The sequence below is a fragment of the Scyliorhinus canicula genome, chromosome 19, assembly GCF_902713615.1.
Source record: "Scyliorhinus canicula chromosome 19, sScyCan1.1, whole genome shotgun sequence".
Lineage (NCBI taxonomy): Eukaryota > Metazoa > Chordata > Chondrichthyes > Carcharhiniformes > Scyliorhinidae > Scyliorhinus > Scyliorhinus canicula.
This window is the reverse complement of record NC_052164.1, coordinates 78103212-78117841: the sequence shown is the minus strand read 5'-3', so window position 1 is coordinate 78117841 and position 14630 is coordinate 78103212. Positions and strand designations below refer to the sequence as shown.

General features: G+C 43.5%; 1 protein-coding gene across 5 annotated transcripts in view; it reads left to right on the top strand.

The window, feature by feature from the left end:
• The first annotated feature begins 1023 nt into the window (after positions 1-1023).
• jhy (junctional cadherin complex regulator) overlaps positions 1024-14630 on the top strand; it is a 120737-nt gene continuing 107130 nt past the window's right edge. For all 5 annotated transcript variants that reach the window (XR_005458185.1, XM_038779188.1, XM_038779189.1 and 2 more), the window contains exons 1-2: positions 1024-1086; positions 3659-4209. Coding sequence is in view for 4 of the 5 variants with exons in the window: in XM_038779188.1 (XP_038635116.1) it covers positions 3845-4209 (365 nt within the window). In the remaining variant the exon portion in view is untranslated. The remainder of the gene's footprint in view (positions 1087-3658; positions 4210-14630) is intronic.

The following is a 14630-nucleotide window of genomic DNA, read 5'->3' as shown; positions in this document are numbered from 1 at the left end:
TGGTTTTTAATCATGCATTGATTTCATAAATATAACGAAAAGCCTTCCTGGCCTTCAGAAGCTGATTTTATGGAGAGTCAAATTTCTCCACAATGTTAAAAATTCCACGTATGGGCAGCATGATGGTGCAGTGGTTAGCACTGCTGCCTCACAACGCTGAGGACCTGGGTTTGATCCCAGCCCCTGGTCATTGTCCGTATGGAATTTGCACAATCTTCCCGTGTGTGCGTGGGTTTCACCCCCACAACCCAAACATGTGCGGGTTAGGTGGATTGGCCATGCTAAATTGCCCGTAGTGTCCTAATAAAAGTAAGGTTAAGGGGGGGGGGGGGGTTGTTGGGTTACGGGTATAGGGTGGATACGTGGGTTTGAGTAGGGTGATCATGGCTCGGCACAACATTGAGGGCCGAAGGGCCTGTTCTGTGCTGTACTGTTCTATGTTCTATGTGCTGGTTTGGTGGATTGGCCACGCTAAAATGTCCCTTAATTGTAAAAAAAAATGGGCACTCTAAATTTGTTTTTTTTAAATATGCCTATAAAAACATATTTTTAATAAAACAGAACAATCCCAAAACATGTAGAGCATGGAGCCTGAAATACTATGGGTTGAAATAGTAAGGGGTATATATCTTCCTGGGGCAGCAAGAGGATTGAGTATCGGATGTTGTGTATGACCAACGGGACTTGGAACTGAACTCAAAGGCCTGTCGCAAAAAGCGAAACCTTAAAAAGGGCTCAAAAACCCAGGGAGAAGCGAGACAGGGAGAGGTAACAAAAAAAACAGAAAAGGGAACAGGAAGAAGCACGTTCCCATTCAGGGAAGAAGACAGAAAAAATAGGAGATGTGCATCCTATTATGGCATAGAGGTGTGCCATGACATATAAGAAGTTGGGAACCACTGCTCCACATGCAACAGGTCGCTCCTGCGCACGTGATCTGCGGCTGTTGCATTTTTGAGCCAACCAAGCTAGCACGCACAGAGCGTTGACTGCGCGATGACGTAGTCGGCGTCGTTGCCGTGGCGACGACGTTGTGTACCGCCCGGGCAATCTGTCGGCTACTGTCATGGCGGCGTGATCGTCCTGGTGAGTATCTGCGAACAGCAACTGGCGATTTAGCGCCTGATCAATGAGCGACCCGGCAAATTGGTTAGTGGCGGACATCCCCGCGGGTTGCGAGATGCGGGAATATAATTAAAAACGCGGCTGCCGAGATCAAACTTTCCGCAACCTCCCGGCAGCCGGACTGATCCTCCCAACTGACCCCCCCACTGCGCCTGAGCCGAGCTCTGGCCTGGCTCAGGGCGAGGGACAATTAAAGGGGCAATTGCTGCAGGACGGGTGCCCAACCTGCTCACTTCTGGTTCAGAAATGTCACCAAACCTCCCAGATACGTCCTCAAGTGCTTTGAGAAAGTTCCCTGGCGTTTCCAAGTCACTCCCAACATTTCCTGTACAGTTGGGTGAAACGAGAGGAAGCCTTGGAACTGTATCTTAGAAATTATCTCTTGCGTCTATTCGTTCTTTTTGATGCTTGGGGGCAACATGGACTTTCACTTCCAAACCCGTGACAAGTTGTTCTGTCTGACTTCAGAAGATGAGTCAACTTTAGTGTTTAAAAAAAAGAGTTGCACTTATACAGGTATAGTGCCTTTCACACGACAAAACTTTCCAAAGTGCTCTACAGCCGAATGCATTCTTCTGAATGTAGGAGCCAATTTGCATACAGCCAGTTCTCACAAACAGTTATGTGATAATGATCAGATATTTGCGGCGGAATTTTCTGCGCAACCCACTGCGTGATTTTTGGAGACGGCCCGCCAGCGGGATCTTCTGGTCCCGCTGCTGTCAACGAGATTTCCCGTTGAATCCGCCCCTCGTAACTGGGAAACCAGAGGGACCAGAATATCCTGTCGGCGTGCACAGGCGGTAATTTCCGCCGTTTGTTTTCTGTTGTTGATTAGAGGATAAATGTTGACCAAGACATCACTGCTCTTGTTCAAAGAGTGAGAATGTATCTTTCACATCTACTTGTTAAAATCAAACAGTTTTTGGTTCGCACTTTGTTTAAATTATGGTATCCCGATCAATGCAGCACTCCCTGAGTACTGCCTTCCTTGGAGTGGTAAACTATATTTTTTGTACTTCAGTGCCTGGCATAGGAATTGAACCCATGCATGCAACTGCCATGGCTGCCACATAAATATATCAAAACATTTGAGAGATACTTTAAAAGTGGCATGAACAGTTGTGTTTTGCTTTACTTCAGTTTTTCTCCCAATAAATGTTGGTCGGAAGTCTCTTATAGCAGTTAACGTGTAATGACAAAAGGAAAATACTGTGGATGCTGTAAATCTGAAATAAAAACATAAAGTGCTTGAAATACTCAGTTTGTCTGGTAACATTTGTAGAGCGAGAAATGGAGTTAACATTTTAAGTCGAATATGACTTCTTCTGAACTCTATATTGATGTCCTAAGTGAAGGCTAGTGATAATGATGTGAACACAGCAAGTTTAATAAGTCAAATTTGCCATTTCACAATATTTGAAAATATTTCACAAAAAGAGCTTCCACCATATTAAATAGATACAAAGCCTTTATTTTAATTTTCTAATACACAAATGGTTAATTATTTCCCCTTTTAGCGGTTGAATAAATAGGATACAAGCACAATTAAACCATATGGTTGTCAAGTTCTTTAATAAGATATGTCAGTTCTTGGAATCTAACCATCCTCTAATGCTCTTGCTTCCCAAATAAGTAAATGGCAGTGGTTATTATTGTTGCCTCACAGCGGCAGGGACCCGAGTTAGATTCCAGCCTTGGGTGACTGTGTGGAATTTCCACCTCCCCATGTCTACGTTGGTTTCATCCTGGTGCTCCGGTTTCCTTCCACAGTCCAAGGATGTGCAGGTTGTGTGCGGTTACTTGGAAAGGGCAAGGGAGTGGGCCTAGGTAGAGTGCCCTTTCGGAGGTTAGGTGTCGACACAATGGGCTGAATTGTCTCCTGCACTGTAGAGATTCTTGGATCTCGCGTTTAGGGTCCTCAATCAACTTTGCACCAATGGCTTTTTGGGAAGGCATAGTCCACATTCTCACAACCATTGGATGAAGGATTTTTCCTCTGATTCACATTTGATCAGTCACCTCAATTTGGTCGATGGTCAAAATCACTTCCTAACAGCACTGTGGATGTACCTACACCACATGGACTACAGCAGTTCAAGGGAAATTAGGGATGGGTAATGGCCTAGCCATAAAAAAAATCAGCTCAGCTCAAATTGTAAACCATGATATAAAATCAGAAAATGCTGGAAATATTTCATAAGTCAGTTCTTATCCATGGAGAGAACAGACAAGTTAACATTTCAGTATAACCTACACCAGAACTGATAGATATTGGATCCTATGATTGAAAATATCATGTCATGTGTTTTATGCCGGTTACTGTTATTCTTTTATATATTATGAAAAAAAAGCTTTGTATGCTGAATACTTGTGTCCAAACTGGAGAAACTTTGAAATGTAAAGTTCTCTATTCTGCTGAAGTCAAATTTGACAAAATATTTCAAAAAAAGAGCTTCCACCATATTAAATAGATACAAAGCCTTTATTTTAATTTTCTAATACACTAATGGTTTATTATTTTCCCTTTTAGCTGTTGAATAAATATGATACAAGCACAGTTAAACCATATGGTTGTCGAGTTCTGCAGAACATGAATTTCCGATACATCTGACTTTCCTATTTATACAAGACAGCAGACCTAGTTCTTTTATGCAAACTAGTACCGTATCTGCACAATGAACACTTAAACTTTTTTAACATCTTGCATATTTTAACAATGGAGATAAATATGAATGGCATGCAGAGGAGAAAGTTGCTTAACCCAGGAGCTGGCACCCAACTGAAAGAGGTGCCAGAGGGACCATTTCCACTGGACGAAGAAGAGGATTTTCACTTGAGTTTATATGACTCATTGGAGTGTGATTCTGACAGCTTAATTCAAGAGAGGCAATATCAACTGGAACTGCAGCATCACATTCAGGATAATGAAGAGATGGTAACTTTAGAAGACAGTGAATTTGGTGCAGAGAACGGGCAGGAGGAAGGATGGAATGTCTATAACAGCCTGGAGGAAACAGAGGCTGAAGATGAGCAGGATAGAGGCAAGACCGAACCTGAAAACAAAAACAATGACATTACAAGGTAATTATTAACTTTGAAAATGTAGTTGAACATCTTTTTACCTCCCTGGCCACCTTTCCCAAATTTCTCTTCTGTGCTCCTGCATTATTGGTTGGGCCTCAGCTGAACAATTCATAGAAACATAGAAATTAGGAGCAGGAGGAGCCATTTGGCCCTTCGAGCCTCCTCCAACATTCATGATGATGGTCGCTGATTATCCATTTCAGTAACCTGTTCCCGGCTTCTCTCCATATCCCTTGATTCCTTTAGCCCAAGAGGGTGGCACAGTGGTTAGCACTGCTGCCTTACAGCTCCAAGGTCCCGGGTTCAATTCCGGCCTCGGGTGACTGTGCAGTTTGCACTTTCTCCCCGTGTCTGTGGGTTTCCTCCGGGTGATCTGGTTTCTTCCCACAGTCTAAAGATGTGCAGATTAGGAGGATTGGCTGTGCCAAATTGCCCCTTAGTGTCCAAAAGGTTAGGTGGGTTCCTGGGTTATGGGGATAGGGTGGAGGCATGTGCTTAAGTAGGGTGCACTTTCCCAGGGCCAGCGCAGACTCGATTGGCCGAATGACCTCCTTTGTACTGTAAATTCAATGATTCTATAATAATTCTATGATTCTATACCTATCTCCTTCTTGAAAACATATAATGTTTTGGCCTCAGCTGTTTTCTGTGATAGCAAATTCTACAGGCTCACTATTCTCCAGGTGAAGAAATCTCTCCTCATCTCAGTCCTAAATGGTTTACCCCGTATCCTTAGTTAGTAACCCTTAGTTCTTCACTCCCCCGCCATGGGGAACAACCTTCCTGCATCTAAGCTCTCTAGTCCGATTGGATTTGATAGGTTTATGGGATTCCCCCCTCATTCTTCTTATCTCCAGCAAATATAATCCTAACCGACTCAATCTCTCCTCATGCATCAGTCTCGCCACCTCAGGAATTAGTCTGGTAAACCTTTGCTCCACTCCCACGACAGCAAGAGAATCCTTCCTCAGATAAGAAGACCAAAACTGTACACAATATTCCAGGTGAGGTCTCACCAAGGCCCTATATAATTGCAGCAAGACATCCCTGCTCCTGTACGCAAATCCTCTTGCTATGAAGGCCAACATAACATTTGCCTTTACCACCTGCTGCACCTGCATGCTTACTTTCAATGACTGGTGTACAAGGATATCCAAGTCTCATTGAACATTCTCTCCTCTCAATTTATAGCTATTCAGGTAATAATCTGCCTTCCTGTTTTTGATTCCAAAATGGATAAACTCACATTTATCCACATTATACTGCAGCTGCCATGTATTTTCCCACTCACGCAAATTGTCCAAATCATACTGAAGCATCTCTGCATCCTCCTCACAGCTCACCCTGCAACCCAGCTTTGTGTCATCTGCAAATTTGTAGATATTGCATTTAATTCCGTCATCTAAATCATTAATGTACAGTGTGAATAGTTGGGGTCCTAGCACTGATCCCTGTAATACCACTCTAGACACCGCCCGCCATTTGGAAAAAGATCGGTTTATTTCGACACTTTGTTTCCTGTCTGCCAGGAAGATGACCATCACTGCATCCACTATTTCTATCCACCTCAATAAACCACCCCCAAACCCATGTGCTTTAATTTTACATGCGGGACTCTTGAACACCTTCTGAAAGTCCAAATAAACTACATCCACTGGCTCCCCCTCATAACTCTACAAATTACATCTTCAAAGAATCCAGTGGATTTGTCAAGCAAGATTTCCCTTTCTGAAATCCATGCTGACTCTGTCTGATCCTGCCACTGATTTCCAAATGCTCTGGTATTAAATCTTTTATAATGGACTCGAACATTTTCCCCTCTACTGACATCAGGCTGACTGGTATGTGATTCCCTGTTTTCTCTCTACTCCTTTTTTTAAATAGTGGGATTATACTGGCTACCCTCCAATCTGCAGGAACAGTTCCAGAGTCTTTAATATCTTGGAAGATGACCATCACTGCATCCACTATTTCTAGGGCCACTTCCTTCAGTACCCTGGGTTATAGATTATCAGGCCGTGGGGATTTCCCCAATACTATTCCCCTACTAATACTGATTTCCTTCAGTTTCTCCCTCTCACTAAACAGTGTTCTCCAACATTTCTGGGATGTTATGTGTGTCCTCCTTTGTGAACATAAGAACATAAGAACATAAGAACTAGGAGCAGGAGTACGCCATCTGGCCCCTCGAGCCTGCTCCGCCATTCAATTAGATCATGGCTGATCTTTTGTGGACTCAGCTCCACTTTCCGGCCCGAACACCATAACCCTTAATCCCTTTATTCTTCAAAAAACTATCTATCTTTACCTTAAAAACATGTAATGAAGGAGCCTCAACTGCTTCACTGGGCAAGGAATTCCATAGATTCACAACCCTTTGGGTGAAGAAGTTCCTCCTAAACTCAGTCCTAAATCTACTTCCCCTTATTTTGAGGCTATGCCCCCTAGTTCTGCTGTCACCCGCCAGTGGAAACAACCTGCCCGCATCTATCCTATCTATTCCCTTCATAATTTTAAATGTTTCTATAAGATCCCCCCTCATCCTTCTAAATTCCAACGAGTACAGTCCCAGTCTACTCAACCTCTCCTCATAATCCAACCCCTTCAGCTCTGGGATTAACCTAGTGAATCTCCTCTGCACACCCTCCAGCGCCAGTACGTCCTTTCTCAAGTAAGGAGACCAAAACTGAACACAATACTCCAGGTGTAGCCGCACTAACACCTTATACAATTGCAACATAACCTCCCTAGTCTTAAACTCCATCCCTCTAGCAATGAAGGACAAAATTCCATTTGCCTTCTTAATCACCTGTTGCACTTGTAAACCAACCTTCTGTGACTCATGCACTAGCACACCCAAGTCTCTCTGAACAGCGGCATGCTTTAATATTTTATCGTTTAAATAATAATCCCGTTTGCTGTTATTCCTACCAAAATGGATAACCTCACATTTGTCAACATTGTATTCCATCTGCCAGACCCGAGCCCATTCACTTAACCTATCCAAATCCCTCTGCAGACTTCCAGTATCCTCTGCACTTTTCGCTTTGCCACTCATCTTAGTGTCATCTGCAAACTTGGACACATTGCCCTTGGTCCCCAACTCCAAATCATCAATGTAAATTGTGAACAATTGTGGGCCCAACACGGATCCCTGAGGGACACCACTAGCTACTGATTGCCAACCAGAGAAACACCCATTTATCCCAACTCTTTGCTTTCTATTAATTAACCAATCCTCTATCCATGCTACTACTTTACCCTTAATGCCATGCATCTTTATCTTATGCAGCAACCTTTTGTGTGGCACCTTGTCAAAGGCTTTCTGGAAATCCAGATATACCACATCCATCGGCTCCCCGTTATCTACTGCACTGGTAATGTCCTCAAAAAATTCCACTAAATTAGTTAGGCATGACCTGCCTTTAACGAACCCATGCTGCGTCTGCCCAATGGGACAATTTCTATCCAGATGCCTCGCAATTTCTTCCTTGATGATAGATTCCAGCATCTTCCCTATTACCGAAGTTAAACTCACTGGCCTATAATTTCCTGCTTTCTGCCTACCTCCTTTTTTAAACAGTGGCGTCACGTTTGCTAATTTCCAATCCACCGGGACCACCCCAGAGTCTAGTGAATTTCGGTAAATTATCACTAGTGCATCTGCAATTTCCCTAGCCATCTCTTTTAGCACTCTGGGATGCATTCCATCAGGGCCAGGAGACTTGTCTACCTTTAGCCCCATTAGCTTGCCCATCACTCCCTCCTTAGTGATAACAATCCTCTCAAGGTCCTTACCTGTCATAGCCTCATTTCTATCAGTCGCTGGCATGTTATTTGTGTCTTCCACTGTGAAGACCGACCCAAAAAACCTGTTCAGTTCCTCAGCCATTTCCTCATTTCCCATTATTAAAACTCCCTTCTCATCCTCTAAAGGACCAATATTTACCTTAGCCACTCTTTTTTGTCTTATATATTTGTAAATACTTTTACTGTCTGTTTTTATATTCTGAGCAAGTTTACTCTCATACTCTATCTTACTCTTCTTTATAGCTTTTTTAGTAGCTTTCTGTTGCCCCCTAAAGATTTCCCAGTCCTCTAATCTCCCAGCAATCTTTGCCACTTTATATGCTTTTTCCTTCAATTTGATACTCTCCCTTATTTCCTTAGATATCCATGGTCGATTTTCCCTCTTTCTTCCGTCCTTCCTTTTTGTTGGTATAAACCTTTGCTGAGCACTGTGAAAAATCGCTTGGAAGGTTCTCCACTGTTCCTCAACTGTTCCACCATAAAGTCTTAGCTCCCAGTCTACCTTAGCTAGTTCTTCTCTCATCCCCTTGTAATCTCCTTTGTTTAAACACAAAACACTAGTATTTGATTTTACTTTCTCACCCTCCATCTGTATTTTAAATTCCACCATATTGTGATCGCTCCTTCCGAGAGGATCCCTAACTATGAGATCATGAATCAATCCTGTCTCATTACACAGGACAAGATCTAGGACCGCTTGTTCCCTCGTAGGTTCCATTACATACTGTTCTAGGAAACTATCGCGGATACATTCTATAAACTCCTCCTCACGGTTGCCTTGACCGACCTGGTTAAACCAATCGACATGTAGATTAAAATCCCCCATGATAACTGCTGTACCATTTCTACATGCATCAGTTATTTCTTTGTTTATTGCCTGCCCCACCATCTCGTTACTATTTGGTGGCCGATAGACTACTCCTATCAGTGACTTTTTCGCCTTACTATTCCTGATTTCCACCCAAATGGATTCAACCTTATCCTCCATAGCACCGATGTCATCCCTTACTATTGCCCGGATTTCATCCTTAAATAACAGAGCAACACCACCTCCCTTACCATCCACTCTGTCCTTCCGAATAGTTTGATACCCTCGGATATTTAACTCCCAGTCGTGACCATCCTTTAACCATGTTTCAGTAATGGCCACTAAATCATAGTCATTTACGATGATTTGTGCCACCAACTCATTTACTTTATTCCGAATACTACGAGCATTCAGGTAAAGTACACTTATGTTGGGTTTTTTTACCTCTGTTTTGAATCTTAACATCTCCAGTTTTATTCCTTTTGTTATTACTGGGCCTATTCACTGTGCTCCCCTCAGTCACTGTACCTTGTACTGTCGCCCTTATGGATTTCTGACTATGTCTTCTCTGCCTTGCACTTTTCCCCTTACTTCCTTTTGTTTCTGTCCCTGTTTTACTACCTTCCAACTTCCAGCATTGGTTCCCATCCCCCTGCCACATTAGTTTAAACCCTCCCCAGCAGCTCTAGAAAACACCCCCCCTAGGACATCGGTTCCAGTCCTGCCCAAGTGCAGACCGTCCGGTTTGTACTGGTCCCACCTCCCCCAGAAGCGGTCCCAATGCCCCAGGAATTTGAATCCCTCCCTCTTGCACCATCTCTCGAGCCACGCATTCACCCTATCTATCCTGACATTCCTACTCTGACTAGCTCATGGCACTGGTAGCAATCCTGAGATTACTACCTTTGAGGTCCTACTTTTTAGTTTAACTCCTAACTCCCTGAATTCCGCTTGTAGGACCTCATCCCGTTTTTTACCTATATCGTTGGTGCCTATGTGCACCACGACAGCTGGCTGTTCACCCTCCCCCCCCAGAATGTCCTGCAGCCGCTCCGAGACACCCTTGACCCTTGCACCAGGGAGGCAACATACCATTCTGGAGTCTCGATTGCGTCCACAGAACCGCCTGTCTATTCCCCTTACGATCGAGTCCCCTATCACTATAGCCCTGCCATTTTTCTTCCTGCCCTGCTGTGCAGCAGAGCCAGCCACGGTGCCATGAACCTGGCTGCTGCTGCCTTCCCCTGGTGAGCCATCTCCCTCAACAGTATCCAAAGCGGTATATCTGTTTTGCAGGGAGATGACCGCAGGGGACACCTGCACTGCCTTCCTACTCTTGCTCTTTCTTTTGGTCACCCATTTTCTATCTCCCTCAGTAACCTTCACCTGCGGTGTGACCAACTCGCTAAACGTGCTATCCACGACCTCCTCAGCATCGCGGATGCTCCAAAGTGAGTCCATCCGCAGCTCCAGAGCCGTCAAGCGGTCTAACAAGAGCTGCAACTGAACACACTTCTTGCACGTGAAGGAGCCAGGGACAGTGGACGTGTCCCTGAGCTCCCACATCGCACACGAGGAGCATGACACGGGTCTGGGATCTCCTGCCATGTCTTAAACCCTTGGTAAACTTAAACAACTAGAATTTCAAAATAAAAATAAATAAATTAGACAATGAAAAGAATGTGAAGACAGAACCAAAGTGTGTATTTAGTCATTTATTTGTTCCCCATTATAAATTTCCCTGTTTCTGACTGTGAGGGGCCTACATCTGTCTTTACCAATCTTTCCCCCTTCATACATGTATGGAAGCTTTATAATCAGTGTTAATGTTCCTCGCAAGCTTACTCTTGTACTCTGGAATCTCTCAGGAATCTGAAATCCTCCCCTCGCACCGTCTCATCAGCCACGTATTCAGCTGATATACCCTGCTATTTCTGCTCTGACCAGCACATGTCACCGGTAGTAATTCTGCGATCACTACCTTTGAGGTGCTACTTTTAAATTTACTTTCTAACTCCATATATTCTTTTAGGACCTCGTCCCTTTTTTTACCTATGTTGTTTGTATAAACGTGTACCATGACCACGGACTGTTCACTCTCCACCTGCAGAATGTCCTGTAACCACTCTGAGACATCCTTGACCCAAGCACCAGGGAGGCAACATATCATCCTGGAGTCTTGTTTGCAGCCACAGAAATGTGTATCTATTCCTTTTATAATTGAATCCCTTATAACTATTACATTGCCACACTTCTTACCCCTCCCCTGTGCAGCTGATCCAACCATGATGCATTGAATTTAGCTGTTGTTGTTTCCCCCTGAGAAGCCATTCCCTCCAACAGTATCACAAAGCAGTATGTCTGTTGCAGGAGAATGGCCACTGTTAATTCCTGCACTGCCTGTCTAATCATCTTGCTCTACCTGGTGGTTCGCCATTCCCGTCCTACCTGCAGAGTCATATCGTTGAATTTACAGTACAGAAGGAGGCCATTTGGCCCATCAAATCTGCATCAGCCCTTGGAAAGAGTGCGCTACTTAAGCCCACACCCCCACCCTATCCCCGTAACCCAGTAACCCTACCGAACTAAGGGGCAATTTAGCATGGCCAATCCACCTAACCTGCACATATTTGGACTGTGGGAGGAAACCAGAGCACCCGGAGGAAATTCACGCAGACACGGGGAGAAACTGCAAACTCCACACAATCACCCAAGGCCGGAATTAAATCCTGGACCCTGGAGCTGTGAGGCATCAGTGCTAACCACTCTGCGCCACCTCTTAGCCTGCGGTGTGACAAACTCTCTATACATCCTATCTACAATACTCTCCACCTTGCAGATGCTCCACAGTGTTCCCATTCGCCACTCCAGCTTCAAAGCCCGTGCTTCCAGAAGCTGCAGCAAGCGACACTTCCTGCACACTTATAGACAGACCCCAGGAACTGGGAATGTTCCCAACTTCCCACATAGAGCAGGAGAAACACAACATAGCTTTGAGCTCCCTTGCCATGACTTACCCCTTTATATTAATCCTTTTGGAAGTTACTTAAAATCAAATAATATCAATTTCTCCAGAACCCTTCTTCCTTGGTTTTTTTACTGCAGAATACATCCCTTAAAACCTGTAAAAGTAGTATATATTTATCTGACAGTACTCACCAAATCAGATGCTTCCACTTGCCCCACGTCACTTTTGAATCTTGATGTTGCCTCAGGAGCTTTCAAATTCCAAACTGACTCTGCTCGCAGTCTGCCTCTTTCTTGTGCTCTTTTAGCCTCCTGGCATCTCTCTCAGTCTCGCTCTGTCTCGTGGCTTTATCCTCCCGCCTCCACTCTTATTCTCACTCTTCCGCCCGTTCTTTTATCATCTTGGCTCCACTCTCAATCTAGTTCTTTCTCAAGCACTTTTATCTTCCAGCTCCAATCTCAGTCTCGCTTTTTTTTGTGCTCTTTTATCTCCCCGATTCCGCCGATTTTCCTGTGATGGCACTTTTCTTGGTGCTACTTTTCCAGAATACCAGACTCCTAAACAATCCTCTTATGGACTGACCTTATTAACACTACATCACTGTGTGCTTCACCCGATGCCGGTGTTTATGCAGTTACATTGTGTACCTTGTGTTGCCCTATTATGTATTTTCTTTTATTTCCTTTTCTTTTCATGTACTTGATGATCTGTGGAGCTGCTCGCAGAAAAATACTTTTCACTGTACCTCGGTACACGTGACAATAAACAAAATCCAAATCCAAAGGCAGAGTTTATCAAGATGCTACAAAGGAAGGGGCCTTCAATAATAAGCTGAGGTTGAAAAGTTATGACTTCATTGAAGGACATATTAATGGAGGTTTTCAAAGTGATATGTTTTGATAAAGGTAGACAGGGTAAAACTATTCCCTCTGCTGGATGGGCCAATAATCATAGAACATAAATTTGAAATGATTGGATAAAAGATGTAGAGAGAAGATAAGGTGAAATGTTTTCAGTTTTTGGGATCTGAAATGATCTACTCGAAAAGGAAATGCGGGTTGACCCCATTGACATTTTTAAAAGGGAGTTGAGGATAAGGAACTTAGAGTTATGGACAAAAATCAGGGATGTGGAACTAAGCATGACTTTAGAGCCAGCATAGCATGATGGGACTCCTTGTGAGCTGTACGTTTTTATGATTCTAGGTATTGACTCTTTCATTGGCACCAGTAGGTCTTGTTGTTACCTCATTCAAGTTGCCATTCACCTTAATGTCACACGATTCAGGCACAGCGAACTTAATCCATCTCCCCTGCTGCAAACTATCCTTTATCATACCTTGGCCTGTACTTTACATTAGCACTTCTCGTTATTTTAGGTCAGTCACCTTATCCTCCAGGCTTGCACCCAGCATTTTCCTTACATGGCGCATACAAAACACTTCTGCTCACGACTTCTGAGCTGCCTCTTAGTTCTAACACTCTACATTGTTTACAATGTTTGGACATTGGGCTCACACATTTCTTTCATATCCCATGACCCATCTATCCTCCTCCAGATTGGCTTCCACAGTTTATCAAAATATTCTGCCGAAAGCAATAGATCTTTCACTTCTCTCATGTTCTCCTTTGCTGGATGTACACCTTCGTAAGCATGGAAACAGTTCTACAGTTTTTACACCATATTCGCCAATGTCTATTTTGTTCAGTCTTTGTCTATAATTCTTGTTTTTTTCTATTAGTATAATCTTGTTGTTTGGGGAGCTGTTTTTCTTCAGCTTTTTGCTCCTCTAGACAAGTTTATCTAAATTATTACCATCTGAAAATGCTGACCAATTCACCCTCTGGCATTATACAGTGTTTCAATTTCTCAATCGGGGGTTATATTGTTTAGATAGTATGGGAGGCTATTCGATTGTGATCGGCACATAGCTGAGCTCTATCCTATCCTCATCCATTGACGACAAACATCAACATTTCACCATGGATCACTGGTTTGCAGTTAGAAATGTGGCTGATTTTCTTTTTAAATCTTTATGCTATCAGAAGATTTTCTGTCTGTGGAGAGAATATACATTGATGATTTACTCAGGAGGAGCAATATATCGTAATGATCCAAGAACAGCAGTGCAACAAAGCTGCCCAGTGCCACTGGGATGATTGATAGAATCTACAGGACTCTCTTCCACTATACAATGCTGGACACAGTACAATGATGTTCCACTTCATCCATATTCATTTTGTCTTCTCATATATTTGAGGTACTAGCTTTCTCAATTCCATGGCTGGCATTTCACTATTTTTCTTGGCCTACAAAAACAACAGAGATAGGAAATCAAAATGTAATTCAAAGAGGTTGCTTAGCAGTCCAATCACGGATTGTGTGTGATGTTCCTGAAACTAATAGACAATAGAACAATAGAACATTACAGCACAGTACAGATCCTTTGGCCCTCGATGTTGCGCCGACCTGTGAAACCAATCTAAAGCCCATCTACACTATTTCATTATCATCTATATGTTTATCCAATGACCATTTAAATGCCCTGAATGTTGGGGAGTTCACTGCTGTTGCAGGCAAGGCATTCCACGCCCTTACTACTCTCTGAGTAAAGAACCTACCTCTGACATCTGTCCTATATCTATCTCCCCTCAATTTAAAGCTATGTCCCCTCGTGCTAGCCATCACCATCTGAGGAAAAAGGCTCTAACTGTCCACCCTATCTAATCCTCTGATCATCTTGTATGCCTCAATTAAGTCACCTCTTAATCTTCTCTTTAACGAAAACAGCCTCAAGTCCCTCAGCCTTTCCTCATAAGATCTTCCCTCCAT